General features: G+C 46.6%; 2 protein-coding genes across 5 annotated transcripts; one reads left to right on the forward strand and one right to left on the reverse strand.

The window, feature by feature from the left end:
* The first annotated feature begins 40 nt into the window (after window positions 1-40).
* Window positions 41-3,552, forward strand: PLA2G1B (phospholipase A2 group IB). 3 transcript variants are annotated; one of them, XM_085592650.1, is made up of 5 exons: window positions 58-175; window positions 1,672-1,734; window positions 1,808-1,967; window positions 2,649-2,776; window positions 3,373-3,552. In XM_085592650.1, exons 2-5 carry the CDS (start codon window positions 1,701-1,703, stop codon window positions 3,492-3,494), a joined length of 444 nt encoding a protein of 147 aa, XP_085448776.1. In that variant the 5' UTR covers window positions 58-175; window positions 1,672-1,700; the 3' UTR covers window positions 3,495-3,552. The 3 variants fall into 3 exon arrangements, with proteins under 3 accessions (XP_021405511.1, XP_085448776.1, XP_085448777.1); XM_021549836.4 differs by lacking the exon at window positions 1,672-1,734 and having other exon boundaries at window positions 41-175; XM_085592651.1 differs by lacking the exon at window positions 58-175 and having other exon boundaries at window positions 1,552-1,734.
* A 2,779-nt stretch (window positions 3,553-6,331) lies between these two features.
* Window positions 6,332-14,116, reverse strand: SIRT4 (sirtuin 4). Of its 2 annotated transcripts, XM_031506230.3 has the most exons (6): window positions 13,977-14,116; window positions 11,438-11,943; window positions 10,552-10,846; window positions 9,262-9,465; window positions 8,662-8,833; window positions 6,332-6,454 (listed from the first exon to the last, which is right to left on the reverse strand). In XM_031506230.3, exons 2-4 carry the CDS (start codon window positions 11,935-11,937, stop codon window positions 9,313-9,315), a joined length of 948 nt encoding a protein of 315 aa, XP_031362090.1. In that variant the 5' UTR covers window positions 11,938-11,943; window positions 13,977-14,116; the 3' UTR covers window positions 6,332-6,454; window positions 8,662-8,833; window positions 9,262-9,312. The 2 variants fall into 2 exon arrangements, with proteins under 2 accessions (XP_031362090.1, XP_031362091.1); XM_031506231.3 differs by lacking the exon at window positions 8,662-8,833.
* Window positions 14,117-15,393: the final 1,277 nt, after the last annotated feature.

The raw sequence follows: 15,393 nt of genomic DNA on the forward strand, positions 1-15,393 counted from the left end.
ATACTCATGTGCTTGCTTTCCCACGCTTGGTGATCCTTTTGTTGAGCTAAAAATGTAGGAAATTGTTGACTTACGATTTTAAAAGGGACAGTTGACTGGAAACTTTCTAGGAAACATCAATAATACATCAGATACTGAGAACAGAGGAAAAAGGAACCAGACTCCTAAGTTTCAGGTAAGAAAACAATTTTTTTTTAAATGAAAAAGTTAAAAGTGGAGAAGATAAGAGAACTCTTAAGTGGATATTGAAAGGAAAGTTGGCAGATTGATCTGTGGGCAAAAGACAAAATTGTTTTTTTATGAACTAACTGTGGTACAGTTTGTCCTTTACATCAGCCTTTAATGTTTGTTCAACAATTGGTTAGAACACTGAGAATCTTAAATCAACTCAGCATCTGCTCAGCTGTAGGTAACCCACGAGTGGGGAGCCCCAGAATGGGAGTGCTGGAAGAGATCAAAACAGAATGGATCTGGTTGTTCAGCACCATGTCTAGCCTTACCTAGATGTCCTATGGGTATGTCAACATCCACCGGGTCCTGCGGTACCCTGGTGTAGTTTCAGACCCTATGAGGAGGAAGGTGTCCCCATCACCCCTTTTGGAAGCTACTGGTGGGATGTGAGCCCAAAGCTTCCTGCATGAACACCCTGGTGTATTAGGCTGTTGCAGAAAGGTGGCCTTTGCGTCCTCCTCTGCTCTTAAAAGCTGAGGGTTTGTTTGGTGCTTTGGAAATCAATGCAGACGTGACAACCATGTCTAGGAACCATATCTTGAGTGTGTAAAAATGCCAAACCCATAGCCCTGAAAATGCCAGAGCCTCTGGGATCTAGATATGAGTGCAGTGTTTTTACTTACCCTTGACTGATTCCAGGAAGAATTTTCTTACCCATTTTTTGAGCTTCTTTCAAGGTTCCCAACTCTCCTCATCCCATGGCGTAGAAAACCAAGGTTCTTAACTGAGTTCTGCATTGGTGTTGGAGAAAGAGAAACTGCTCTAAGTCACTGAAGTCTGCTGTGTATGTTGAAACTTCTAAGCCTGCTTTATTTCCAATGTAGATTGCTTAAGGCCACATAAAACCAGATACTACTACTTGTTTAAGCCACCTAAAAGTTTTCCAGGTCACTTGGCTGCTATTTCTTGCCTATTAGTAACCTCCTTCTCCTCTGTGGTTTTAAACTAAAGAATAGCTTGATTTTTTTTTCAGTTGAGCTCATGCCAAATGGTCATTTGATGTGAGTGGGCAACCTGTATCTTATTCTCTGAATTATACCAGGAGAACCCATGGAGAGATACAGTATTAATGATACGTGGTATACCGTAAAAAGAGATTGCAAGTATTAGTGGCAGGTAGTTATTAGTGTGTCAGAAACTCCCAACTTAACTACCATACTGCCATTATTTTTTAGTAGCAAGCCCTTAAAAATATCCAGATCTTCAGGATGACTTCTAATAGTAGTACTACAAGAATTTAATAGCAAAAATCTAGAGAGCAAATATTTGCCTTTCGGGCTTTTATGGATTTAACTCAATTGGCCTTCAACTGGTCACGCCACAACCTGCCACCCACAGCCTCCGATGGAAGAAATCTGCATTTAGTAACATAAATACTGGCTGTTTTATCTCATACCCATGTCAAGGTGAGCCTGTTGTATAAAGACTCATTTCCTTTAGCACCAGTATTTGTGTCAAGAGCTGCGAGAATGAAGTTCCTGGCCCTGCTTTTCCTGCTGTCAGGTAGGTGTGGGTGTCCTCATCCCGGCGCTGGTAACCCCGAACCTGACTCTAACCACGCTGTGTCTCTCCCCAGTGGGCACAGCCAGCGCCGACGTCTCGCTCCGGGCCGTGTGGCTGTTCCGCAAAATGATCAAGTGCACCCTGCCCCAAAGCCACCCACTGCTGGAATTCAACCACTACGGCTGCTACTGTGGCCTGGGGGGCAGCGGCACTCCAGTGGATGAGCTCGACAGGTTTATAAGACTGCTTTTACAAACCTCTTTCCTTGCTTGTACTTTTCTGCTTCAGCTTCATCTCACCTGGCTCTGCCTATGAATGTTAACAAAACTCTCTGGCTGCTGTGAAGGAAGCTTTCTTTGACAGATGGATTCAGGGGAAAAAGAATCTGATGCCTAAGATAAAATATAATTACAGTAGCTCTTCTCTTCTGTGGCAGCACAGTGTGATCATTCCAGCATTTTTTTGCAACAGTGCTGGGCCAGCAGCACGGATGCAACTCTGCACACTCTGCCTGATGCTTGACCATCAACACATACAGGCTGGGCTGCAAAATGCTAGGAAACGGCATGGGCAACTTAGAGACACACAAATCTGGCAGCCAAGCCTTGGATTGTGTTGGCTGAGAGCTTGTCAGCTACCAGGCACTGAGGGGAAGTGTAAACACTGGCTTTTGCTTTTCTGGTGCTTAACAGACAACTGTGAAGATGCTCCCATAAGTACATATGTACTTGGACTATGAGCTGGCACAACTGTATCCCTTTGAGGTCCTTTGTGTCTGCCCTCCTATCGCTGGCTATGTTTTTTTTTTATTGTCAAGAGCCTTGTCAAAGCAAATCTAACATATTTGTGTGTCTTACAGGTCTGTTGAACCTGTGATTCTGGTATTTTCTAACCTTTTTCTCCTTGTTTCCCAGGTGCTGCCAAGTACATGATAACTGCTACAAACAGGCAATGAAAATGGAATCCTGCAAATTCCTCCTGGACAACCCCTACACTAAGCTGTATGACTTCAGCTGCTCTGATAAGCAGATCACGTGTAGCAGTATGTCCATTTCCACTTCACTCCAGATGTTCTCCAGCCTCTCTTAGGACAGAGCAGGGCTGTGTTACACTCACACCGCTGGGGCAGGAAGGCACAGTGCAAGTTCTTGCCAGGGGACCTGGTTGTCAGAAAGAGGGCACCTCACACAGGCACTGGAATGAGTATTCTCTATATAATCCACAATGTAAGGTTTGTGAAGATATACGGTACAGCAGAATACAGAGAAGCCTGTCTTGTCTTCAGGGGATTGAGTACTTTTCTGGGAGGCCTTCTAATGGCAGTATCCAAGACATCAGCACGTTAACTTGGTATTGTTTCTGCCAGAAACCTCTGATGAATAGTGGAGACTTTACAGGGCTCTGAACGGAGGTAAAGAGCAGAGAGGTTGGCAAATAGGGCTGCAGTGAAGGGGCAAAGGGGCAAGGAGAGAGATGTTTGGCAGAACACACAGCTTTGGGGGCAGTGGGTTAGTGTGCACCCCCAGAACGATGGCAGCAGTGAAACGGGTGCACCGTGACAACAGAAATGCCAGCCCGAGCCACTGCAGCGCCTGGCGAAGGAGTCGCGGGCTCTGACCGCTCCTCTCTCTCCTCCAGGCGAGAACAACGAGTGCGCCATGTTCATATGCAACTGCGACCGGACCGCTGCCATGTGCTTCGCCAAGGAGCCCTACAACCCCGACCACAAGAACCTAGACACCGACAAATACTGCAAATAATCGCCTTCACATGCCTCAGGGCGGCCGCAGGGCCAAATAAACAAATGAATAACCTAAACCGACACTCCTAGCAGCGGCTCACCACCGCGCTGAGGGGACGGGGCGGTGTGAGGGGAGGGAGGCCCCGCCCCTGCCCTGTGCGGCGCCTCCGCGCTCGCTGATTGGCCCTTGGAGGCGGCGGGGGCGGGGCGCACCTGCGCGCGTGCCCCGCCCCTCCCCTCAGGTACCTGCGGGGGCTGCTGAGGGGCGGCGGCGGCTTCCCGCCCTCCCCGTGCCGCGGCCAATCGGGGCGAGCGTCCCTGCCCGCCCTCACCTCGCCGGGGCCCCTCAGCGCGCCCTTCCCGGCCGCCCTCACCCTCCCTGCCCGCCCTCACCTCGCCGGGGCCCCTCAGCGCGCCCTTCCCGGCCGCCCTCACCTACCCGGGACCCCTCAGCGCGCCCTTCCCGGCCGCCCTCACCTCCCCGGGGCCCCTCAGCGCGCCCTTCCCGGCCGCCCTCACCCTCCCAGGACTCCTCAGGGCGCCCTTCAAGCCTTCCCTCAGCCGCCCTCGCCCCGGGCTGTCCCTCTTGCCCGGGGCATCGCTGTGTGAGGGTCTTGAGTTTGGTGCTCCTTTCTCCTGAGGGTCTCCTGTGTGCTTCCTGTTCCCAGTCAGGAGCTGCGGAGGAGGTAATGTCAGCCTGGAAGGCAGGCAGCCCCTCTGAGGGACGAGTATCTGCCCCACTATCCCAGCCCTGCCAAGGTCCTGTGGCAAAGCTGCCCCCCACCCTTGGTACCGGTTTTGCTGGCAGATGTTTTTGGAGTGAACTCCTGGGGGAGGTCTACACACACACCCTGCTTGTTGACAGGGCATGACGAGGGCTCCGGTTTATCATCAGAATGAACTGTTCCCAAACATGGAGCAGACTCCAAGGATGTGAGAGTGCTCTGGGAAATGAGAAACAAATGGGGAAGGAAGAAGCTGGCTTGGTATATTATTGGAAGGTATTTGCAATGTCTTCCTTCTGAAATGCATCTTTGACAGCATTTGAATGATATTGAGAAAGGATAGAGAATTGCATTTAGTTCTTCTTTTCCTTGAAAAGGGGAGGGGATTGTGTCACAGCCGGACATTCCACTTTATGGTAGATTGAGTCCTGTTTTGTTGCTTATTTTTCCTCAGGTGTTTGTATATGTGAATTTTCCAGAAACTTTGAGTGCATGGAGCCCTCCATAGAAATCTTGAGGATCCTGGATGTGATCCTATCATATGGCCAAAATGAATCATTCATAGGGCTAGAAGAGCAAGATGAGGTCTCTCTCACTCACTAGCTCAGATTCCCTGAAATTATTGTTTGTAGAACAGTAAAGCTCCTAAGTAAATGTTATTAAAATCCCTTTGTGATAAACCTCATTGTAGAGAAAGAAAGTAAAATATCATCACTATCTGGAAGGAACACTGCAGTTTTGAGCTGTATTATCGTAAGTAGGGAACATTGCTGGGGTGCATTGGAAGCATTTCAGAAACAGTATTAATTTTGCTTGCAACAGGACTATAGATTTAAAGTGAGCAGTATATACTCTGAGGTGAGCGAATACTTCTGGCATTCAGCATTTGGAGCATGCTAGCATTCTGTAGATAAACCCCATAGATAGATAAATTGATTCCATATCTGTCTTACTCCATACAGATTTTATAAGCCTGCACTTACATTTGGTCCCTTCTAATTTCCATGCTGCTTTGATGGTGTGGAAGACCCACCATTGAATCCAAACATTCCCCATCCATAGGGAGCCTTCCCACATAATGCAGAGTTGTCAGGCCCTAATGAAGGGCACAGGTGGGGAGGCTGAAGGGGGTGTGCAAAGCTGCTCATTAGGGCTTTGAGGAACATTGTGGGAAGTGTAGGAGCAGGGCTAGTGACTGCTTGAACTGCCGCGGTAGGGGATTTCAAGGAGTGCCTGAAGATCTACCATGCTGGCCTGTACTTCTGTTCCAAACCAGAAAGGGATTGGCTGGAACACAAGGTATCCCTGTGCTCAGCGAGGAGCTCTGACACCCCCAGGATGCTGGAGGGAGAGCAGCTCCGTGGACTCACTGCAGAAGTGAAGTCTCAGTCTCTTTTCTCTATTGTTTTTCTCTATGCCAAGGTTTTTCACTCTCTGCAGGAAGAGCTGAATTACTTTACATGGACATTGCACAGATGAAAAAGAGTACTCCAGCTGAGGTGAGACATGCAGAAAGCAAACAATTCTGCTGATGGAAATGATGTGTGAGTTATTGTTTGGGCCTGGAACCCATTCGAGACACACTGTTGCTTGTCCCCTTCAGGCTCAGCTTCTCTTTTTCTCTGCCATTTTCTAGTTAGTAGTGCAGAAGGGAAGAACTCCACTGGGGTGCCTTTCCTTGGTGGGAAGGAAGATGACAAGGAGCTGCACACAGAATTGCAGGAACAGTCTGGAACAGTGGTTTTAAAGCCCATTTGGCTCGACTTTGCTGTTTCCCTGTCTGCTGCAAAGGCTGAGAAAGTGTGACATCCAAGGCAGTCACAGGGCTTCGAAGAAGCACACTCTAGGTGTTAGATTTAGTCACCTTCACTCCACTCTCCATTGAACCCCCCAAGTTCTCCATGCCCAGGGTTTTGGGTAATTTTCCAGAAGTAATGAACAAGCAGGTGTGTCAATTGGAGCAATCTGACTGTAAGGTGTGGGAGGCTGCACTTACACCACAGGCACCAAACCTCTGGGACATCTGCATCTGTGCTGCCCTCACTGGAGCTCAGTATGTGAAATACCTTCCTCAGGCTGCTGGACTCTATTACAGTTTGCTCTGAGAATTTGCCCAGAAACAAAGACAAGATTTGCCAAATAGGAAGTAACTTTTATTTGCTTTGTGTAACTCCAACCCCACTTTAAGAGGAGCAGAAGAAAAATCCATTGTAAGATACTCTCAGCTCCTCTATCCAAGCTTCAGGAGGAACAGCTGTAAGAAAAAGAAAAGAGCAAAAGCTGTTGATTCAGCTAATTTCATGTCATGGCTTTTGGTGTAGGAATTTTAGGCTCTCTCAGGCATTTCTCATGTGAGTAAACTTAATGTTTAAGTTAAGGTGAATATGTTAAGAAGTGCTCTGATCCTGTTCTACAAGAGGTCAATTTTAGTAGTGCTGGATCAACTTAGCAGAAAAGAGAAGGAACTTCTTCATCTCAGCCTCATTGTTGTTGTACATATGCTCATTACCATATAGTAATAAACCAGGCACAGGAAATTTACTGTTATGTTCATTTATTCTAAATCATTGTTCTGGTGGCTTAAAAGTACCAATCAATCGGGAATTGGAGTAATGACTCATCTGAGACTGATCCTGAAGAGACATCCTGACTCCTCTCCCACAGGCTCAGCTGCAGAACTGGAGGAGGCAGGGGTAGACGTGGGAGGTTTAGTTACCTGTCACAGAACTTGTTCTAAGATTTAGACTGCTTGGCAATGCTCCCACCTTCTCAAAATGCTGGCTCTACTGGCACTGCACTGGCAGCCTCTGGTTTGGCACACCAATGTCGTCTAAGTTTCAAGGAGGAGGAGAAGATGATGTGGATAGCGAGAACCTCAGCCCCAGCTCCTCTGCTAAGGAGGCATCAGCATCTTTTCTTGCAGGAAAAGCCCCTACATGAAAACATGGTGTATGTGGAGATTCTGCTGTGCTTTAGGCAGGATTTGTGCAATAGCTTTGGTTGGTGGGATAGCTGTACTGCAGACATGACAGCTAAAGATGGAGAGAGATCTGTGAGCTTTGCTCACTGCCAAGCAGCAGAAACCTGAGTCATTGGAAAGTGGAGTCACCATGCAACGAGAGCAGAATGCAGGTGGGAGTCCTGAACTGCTCTTGCTTGGCTCCAAAGTGAAGCTGTCTCTCCTCTAACACAATACAGCCAAATCTTGAAATGTCTTATGCATCTTAATGCCCTCTACCTTCTGCAGAAATTGGATGCCTTATGTATGCCTTAGATTCTGTGCTTTATTTGCTCTCTCCTGGCATGGATTTGAATCGACAACAAAGCAAAAATAAACTTTGCATCCTGTGGTCAGTTGTCCTTGCTTTGCTACTTGACCTTTTAGCAGATGACTCTGGCATCCTTGTTTCCAACTGCTTGTTACAGTTCTTGTCAAAATATTAGTCCAGGACATGCTACTTGGAGTAGGTGGGGGCACTTGGAAAACTCCAACAATTAAATCCTTCAGAGCTAAAAGAGGGGGAGTGGTAGTTTCATGAAGAAGGCCAGGTCAAAAAGTTAGTGTTCTAGTTTGTGCCAGGTTCTGTATTTTACTCTGGAAACAGTTTGATAGAGCTTGCAATACCATCCTAAGGATTAACAAAAAATCACTACCCAGTACTGATGGATTTCCTGTTAGGAGTGTGGAAATTGTATCTTTCAACAGAGATTATCTCCTGAGGGAGACCTATTGTACAGATTTAATTGTATTTCTCTCTTAATTCATCAGCTGCTAGTAATTACAACCTGCTTTTTTGCAATGGAAAACCAAAGAATCTAAACTGGCTATTGAGAATGTACTTAAATCATGGGAGGGAGAGAAAATTACAATGCAAATATTCTCAAATTTCTAAACAATTTTAGTTGCAGCTATTAGTTAATTAAATAACATCTTCAAAAATGCATTCTGGAAAATGTAGTGGCCTCACTGAAAGTAGTGCTGGTCAGATTAGCTTCAAGTAATTCCTCTGGCATTTCAACAATATTTCATTTTTAAAGGGGTTGGATAGGAAGCAGTTTACCCTGTCAAACAACAGTTGAGAGAAATGCTGATTTCCTCTCCTTGCTGGAACATGTCAGCCTTATAGTTTGTGCTTCCAAATAATCTGTTACAAAGCAGTACTCTTGTTCAGCTTCTATTTTGAACCTTCTTTTCTTGAAAGTGACCACTGCAGTTCCTCTTGCCTCCTTTTCCTCTTTGCACACTCTACAGTATCCCACCAGTGACACTGGATCCTCCAGCAGTCCCACATCGCCCTCCTGTGCTACAGCCTCAAATTACCTGGTCAAAATCCCTGTCCCCCCCTTCTCCTAGGATAATTATAAGAAAGGTATTTTTATCTCAGACATGGTAGTCCAATTATCCTGTCCCACTGAATGAAAAGGCACTGTTTACAACGGCAAGGGAAGGCAGAAAAGTACTTTTTTTTCATCCTCATTCGGTTTCCCGAGACGTGGAGATGGTTTCAGTGGAGAGAACTGGTGAGGCTGACACGTGTGAGGCTTGCTGCCCTCTCCTGGTGCCCTCAGCGGCTGTGCACTGCGTCTCACAGCTGCCTCTTGGATTGGAGTTTTCCCCTGTCTGAGATCAGTCCTGCAGTTGAGGATAAAGAAGCTTTATCGACTGAATTGATGATTTTAAACAGCAGTGTTTGATTGGGATTAGCTGGACCAATTCAATCAGGAACAGCTTTTGAATTTTCAGTTGCAAAGGCAACGGTTGTAATCAGGTTCTCTGGAACTACAGGTGATCCCCTGTAGTTTCCTGATAGTAACAAATAGATTTGAATTCTACACTACTGAGTCTTCTGGATACTCCTACCCAATTCCCTGGGAGTGCTAGCACTTACTATGTTTTTTGTTTATGATGATGGGAAACAGTATCATGGCCCATCAGAGCAGACCAATTACAGATTAAAATTTACATCCACTTTTTGGTGCAGTGAGAACATCTCAGTCTCAGCATTTGCTAGGAACCCATATTCTTACTCTGAAAGGTGACTGACCAGGGAAGGTACTCACCTTGTAAAAATAACTTTAATCCTGATAGCTACTGAAGCTGAGCTGGTTGGGTCACGTGCAAACAATCAAAGGCAGCAGCTCTCCACAGCGGGAATTCAGCTTTAAGGATGCAAAGTGATCTAACCTGGTGGGCCCAATGTTAAGGACTGCAATTGGCAGCTTCTTTTCCCGAGCAGCAAGAGCAAACCTGTAACCAGAGTACACCTGCAAAACAAAATTACAGGCAAATTAGGCAAAAGAAGAGTTAGAGAAATAAAATAAAATAGTTGTTGTTGGCAATGGGAAAAGGGCTGTACATACATATTACGTTAGACAGCTGTACTGACCTCTGGTAGGAGTGCAGAGAATAGAACAGTTTTTAACCTCTCTCAGTGAAGGATTTGCAGTTTCACAGGAACTGAAACTTCAGAGCAGATTGAAGGGAAATGTCCTTGTCTTTTAGTAAATCTCTGCAGCAGTTTTTATTAGTTATCACAGGTACTTAAATGCTGCACTTTGATGGTTCCTGCATGGCCCAGCTTAGGTAGTACAAGAACAAACTTAAGGCATTTCAATCATTCCTGTACAGAGGATTATAAGCTTAGGAAGTGCAAGCTCAAGGAATTTGTATCCAGTATCCTGAAGCCAAGAGAATCACAATCAGGCAGCCTTGGTTTTTTCTCCTTCTGGGAGGTGTTAAGAGTAAGGGTTTTTTTATGTAATAGAACTTGTTCCTAGAAAAAATTATCTTACATAAACACCATTACAAAAGCTTCTATGGGTTTAGAAACCCCTGTTGTTTAGCTACCTTACCTTATAGATAAGAGGCTAGTGGAGAAAACACATGTGATACAAAGGACAATACCAAGCAGCAGAGATATTTCAGCTCTCTTATTGAGAAATGAATAAAGAATGAGAGGTCCTAAAACCTGGTATTTTACACAGTGTGCCATGAGGCCTAAAAAGCTAGCAAAGGCTAAAAATTTCAGGTAAAAAAATGTGAGGAATTAATTGTCTCATGTATCTTGTCTTTATGGACAATTGTGACCTGATGGAGGAGGCAGCAGAGAAAGGTCTGAATGGAGCTATTTACAGCAACATGAAGTAGACTGGCAAGAGAGTGACAGGGAAGCCCAAACAGGTCATCCACAAAGCCAGATTCCAACCAAGGTAAAAATAAAATACAAAGAAGCTCTGCAAAGGCTGATCTGATCCACAAGCCATTTGTAGTCCTAAGCTGTGGCACCAAGGATCATTGCAGGCAGAGTAGCAGCAAAGTAGGAATGCAGTTTGGGAGGCAGACCTACTTACCTGCATAGAGGATCCTGCTACCAGCATGGAGTCCGATTCTGCCAGGCGTTGGTGTACAAAACGGACTTTTTCCTGGCTTACTGTGTCTCCAAAGAAGGTCACATCTGGCTTCAGGATTCCACCACATTTACGGCAGGCTGGGACTTGGAAATTGCGCACCTGCTCGTCGGTCAGGAAGACATCCCCATCTGGAGCCACACCAAACGCTTCAGCTTTCCAAGTAGGATTCAGAGCTTCAAAGTGCTCCTGGAGCTCAGAACGCAAGATTCGGTCTCCACAGGCCAAGCAGAAAACCCTGAAATTCAGAGCAAAGTCTTAATGGAGAGTTTCATGTCAGCTGAAGATCTGTAGACTCTAACTTGTTCCTTAGGAGGCCTGTCATGATTTTCCACATTTATTTACCAAATAGTACAGGTCAAGGAGATGTCTTTCTACTCTGTTGCTTTGTAGGAATGCTCTAGAGGAAGTGCTTTCAACCCTGCTATGCATCCTCTCTCCCAGTCTATGCTGTGCTTTTTCATCTAGAAATTTTAGGTGATCCCAGACAGGCTGTAATGGCCCTTCTCAAATACACACATCCTATGGTCCCCTCATTCTCTTTTCTAAGAGGACATTTACTGTACCAAGGAAAGGGGAAATGGATGCAGGTTTCAAGGAAATGGATCCAAATAATGCTCCAAAAAATGGAGTGGTGGTCGTGTTTCTTAAATACCATGCTGTGAACAGACACTGGCTTGTGATCTTTTTCTCTACCCTGGCCCAACACCACCTTTGTGCCTGTCATCTCCAGGAATGCAGTGTGGACATTTTGCCTCCTTTCTCAGCAGCTGACACTTCAGCTGCCTGTCAGTCACCACTGACAACCGCCCTGTGCCAGCAGCTGTACCTGTGTATGCAGCCGTGCAGCTCCGTCATGCGCTGGCTCCCAGCTTTGGTGTGAAGGGCATCCACGTTCTGGGTCACCAGCCAGTGCAGCTTGCCCAGCTTCTCCCAGTCTCTCAGTACCAGGTGTGCCTTGTTTGGCTGGTGGGAGGAGAACTGGGGCCAGCCCACGAAGTTCCTTGCCCAGTAGCGCTGCCGGGCACTGGCGCTGCGGATGAACTCGGCGTGCTGGACCGGCCGTCTGTCTGTCCTGGCATAGAGCCCAACGCCCTCGGAGCGGTAATCGGGGATCCCTGACTCTGTGGAGATTCCAGCTCCAGTCATTACAAACAGCCTCTTGGAGTTAGAAACAAAGTGCTGCAGCTCCTCCACTTCCGCAGGATCTGGGGGAAGACAGGCTGGCACGAAAGTCAGGTTTGGAGAGGCTCTGGATATAGAACGGGATCTGAAATGATGCAGTCTGACAGCCCTGAAAACGCCAGACCACTTCCTGGCAGAGAACATGTTCAGCTAAAAGGCAAGAACAGAACACATGGCAGGTAAAAGGAAGCAAAAAGCACATCCTTAATGCCATTTGCTTGTGATTCTCTGGGAAATTATGCTGTTAAGTGTTCTTTGCTCTCTTTTTAGTAAAGAAACCAATTATTTTGGAAACATTAACTAAAGCCCACCATCTAAGTATGTTCTTTTGGAAGAGGGGAACACTGAGCACGAAGTTAACAACTCTGACTTGCAGGGTTGCTGTTCTACCCTGGTGTGAAGGCTGGCTGCCTGAGAGGACTTGTAAAGAGCCCAGAAAGGCCTGTGCATGCAAAGTCTTTGCCAGGTATATGCAGCAGGCCAGAGAGGAAATGGCAGGAAAGCCAAGCACCTCACCCCAGAGGCACTGGCTAGTTCCTCCCCAGAGACCCTTGTTCTGCATTTTTAATTCTGCCTGCTCCAAATCAATCTTTTATATTTACCCCATTCTTACACATGTTGTAGGAAGGGAGAGAAAAACAGCCTTGAAATGTTTTTGGTTTTTTTTCCTGAACAAAGGCCTTGACTGAAGTTACTCCTGCGTGGGTGTTTTGGTTGGATTTTTGTTTTTGTTTTTTACAAAGACCTGGTGGAGAACAGGCCTTGAATGGGACTGAAGATGATTAGGGCACTGTCTAAATGCCTCTGACACCTTCTGTGGGTGCCACCTCCCCAGAGTCAGTGGGAAGTTGGATGGGCACTGCTTTGCTTCTCCAGCAGACACAGGGGCCTTCTGAGAGAGAAGGGATCATCCAAAGTGTTTGGGGCAGAAGGAACAGCCTGGCAGGTAGGAATGGGAAGGACACCCTGCCTTAAGGGAGGAATGACATGCCCTGCTGGGGACAGGCAGGATGGATGGCTTTGCTGATTAAATTGCCTGGAATTGTGTGCGGGACCTGTTGACATGAATGGATGGGTTTGGACTTTGATTTTGTTTGGGCTTTCCAGCAGTCTGCAGTTCTTTCTCCATTTCACTGTTTTAAAACTACTGGGCCTTGTACAAGATGTGGAAGACAGAGGAAGAACTTTATTTACTGATAAAAGGGGATGATCTCCTGAACACCTAAACTTTAGGGTATTTAAATATTGCTCCATTTACTGCAAGACCTAGTACTGGTGGGTAACTGAGGGCTTAGATACATCTGAAGTTTAGGTGTTGAGCTCCAAGCACTGTGATACCAAATTGTTGCCAGTAGCAAAGGGTAGATTTGGATCAGTTAACCTTCAGTTCTTAAAGCTTTTTGTCATCATCAGTTAAAATGCAGGGATGATTGGACAGACTCCATAGTCTGAATTGCTTTCTGTATCTAAACAGTGATTCTGTTTGCAATGATTTTTGCTTTGTTTTGCTGTTTAGCAGGAGTTGTGTTGGGCATTCCCTCTAAAGAGGTTTAATTTCCCACATGAATTAATTAGAAGGGACAAAGTGTCCCAATAAACTAATTTGCTTTGAGAGTAACTCGTGTCGTAATGCTCCCCAAAGGCTCTTAAGCCAGCTTGATGGTAATTAAATTGCTTTAACTGATGAAAACTCTTCATTCTTGCCCCTTATCATCAAAAGATCTCTCAGAAGGAAATGTTCAGAGGTAAAATGAAATAGAAATGTAATAGGGGTTGGCCCACAAGAGAGAGAAAGGAAAAATTACAGATACATTTAGATACATTTGAAAACTGCTGTGAACCAGGTAAAGACTATGGAAGAGAAAATGTTAAAGGATGGAATGTTTCTTGTCAAATACGAAGCTGCTTTTAAAATGAAAGAAAACCAACAACCAAAACACCTACTTTACATAACAAGTAAAACTCTTCAAACAAACCCACGGAGATCCGAGGCTAGAGTTTGTTTTTAGCACACACCCAAGATGCTCCACAGGAAAAGATCAGGCAAGGTTAAGGCAGAAGATAAACAGGATCCTACAAGCGGCTACAGGCCAGCAATCCAAAGGGACCCCCGCGCGTCTCCTGCGCTGGGCTAAGGGCGGGACGGGCGGCTGCTGGGAGCAGCGCCACCGGGAATAACTCACCTCCCATGCTGCTGCCGCCCGGCCGCGGAAGGACAGGCCGGCCTGCCGGAGCGGAGCCCTCTGGGAAATGGAGTTCGCGGGGAAAAAGAACAGAGACTACAACTCCCATGCGTCAAAGGAGGGCGGAGGAGCGGCGAAAGGTGATCCCAACAACACCTGAGACAATTTGGAAACGCTGAGGGCTTCATAGCAGCTCTCAAAGAAACGTGGGAGGTTAAAATCCGAATTCGTTTGATGCAAATGCGTGTGATAGCTTTGATAAAATGCATTGTAGATGCTTGTCCTTATAAAAGATGTGTTTTCTTTTAACTGATAATAACATGTTTTAGGCTTAAAATGTGACTAAATAAATTATGGAAGAAAAGTCCACTGAAGGCTGTCTAGCCTGGAAAATAGGGCAGTGCCAACGTGTCTGCTGCTAACTGTGCATCCTGGCAGGAGCCCATGTTTTTGCCTCTCTGCTTGGTGCAGGTTTCAGTCTCAATAATCACCTGATAATTTGTTTAATTTGCCTGGCAATAAGGAGTTTGCATTCTGTTTTGTGTTTGTTTTGGGTTTTTTTTCCTTCTTTTTTGTTTTGTTTTGTGTTTGTGATTGCTTTGGGTTTTTGTTTGTTTGTGGTTTTTTTTTTTTTTTTTTTTTTTTTTTTTTTTTTTTTTTTTCAAATGAGGCTAATATTTCTGAGGAACGAACAATATAGGGAAGGCCAGACTGCTGTATGGTTGCAGCCTGATGCACTGGATGCCCAGCTGTCTTATAGACAAAGGGCTCTTTCTAAAGATTTAGCTCTTGCTAAACAGTTCAAAACATTGCAGAAAGTTTTAATTTTTTTTTTTTTTTCTCTTACAGTTAATTCAAAGACCAGGTAAGCCTGAGTGTCTGTGTAGCAATGTGTAATTCTGGGATCACAAGGAAGAAGCGCATCCTGCTCGCTTGTCGTGCAGTGCCACCCTGCCTGTTCCTCTGCCCTGGGCTTAGGTGTGGAGTGCAGCCTTGTTTTGGGCAGCGTCGTAAGTCTAAACGACTTTGAGTGATTTACACTTTAGGAGTTTAAACGTGTCTTAAACTGTTGGGTGATGACTGCTTTGGTGGCACCCGGCAGACGCCGTTTCTCCCTGCCGCTCCTCGAGCGTGCCCCGCCTTGTTCCGCGCGCTCCCTCCCGGGCTGGAAAAGCGATTTGCGGCCAGTGCCCCCGGCTGGAGCAGCGCTCATTACCATAGTGCCCTCCCGGCAACCTCCGCGGGTCCCGGCGGTGCCACCGGCTCCCGCTCCATCCCTCCGTGGCCTCCCGGTGCATCCCCGGGCAGCGCAGGGCGGCGCGGGCGGCGGGCGGGGGCCGCGGGCGGGGGGCGGCGGCACCGACCGCACCCGCTCTGAGCGCGGCGGGGGCGCGGCGGCCGTGGGGCCGGCGGGGCG

Source organism: Lonchura striata, chromosome 15, assembly GCF_050655825.1.
Source record: "Lonchura striata isolate lonStrDom1 chromosome 15, ASM5065582v1, whole genome shotgun sequence".
Lineage (NCBI taxonomy): Eukaryota > Metazoa > Chordata > Aves > Passeriformes > Estrildidae > Lonchura > Lonchura striata.

Coding starts and splice junctions, on each gene's coding strand:
- PLA2G1B (XM_085592650.1), top strand. CDS start 1,701: ATGAAGTTCCTGGCCCTGCTTTTCCTGCTGTCAG. Junction 1,735..1,807: donor CCTGCTTTTCCTGCTGTCAG/GTAGGTGTGGGT, acceptor GTCTCTCCCCAG/TGGGCACAGCCAGCGCCGAC. Junction 1,968..2,648: donor CCAGTGGATGAGCTCGACAG/GTTTATAAGACT, acceptor CTTGTTTCCCAG/GTGCTGCCAAGTACATGATA.
- SIRT4 (XM_031506231.3), bottom strand. CDS start 11,937: ATGTTCTCTGCCAGGAAGTGGTCTGGCGTTTTCAGGGCTGTCAGACTG. Junction 10,847..11,437: donor CTGCACGGCTGCATACACAG/GTACAGCTGCTG, acceptor TCTGAATTTCAG/GGTTTTCTGCTTGGCCTGTG. Junction 9,466..10,551: donor TAGCAGGATCCTCTATGCAG/GTAAGTAGGTCT, acceptor TTTGTTTTGCAG/GTGTACTCTGGTTACAGGTT.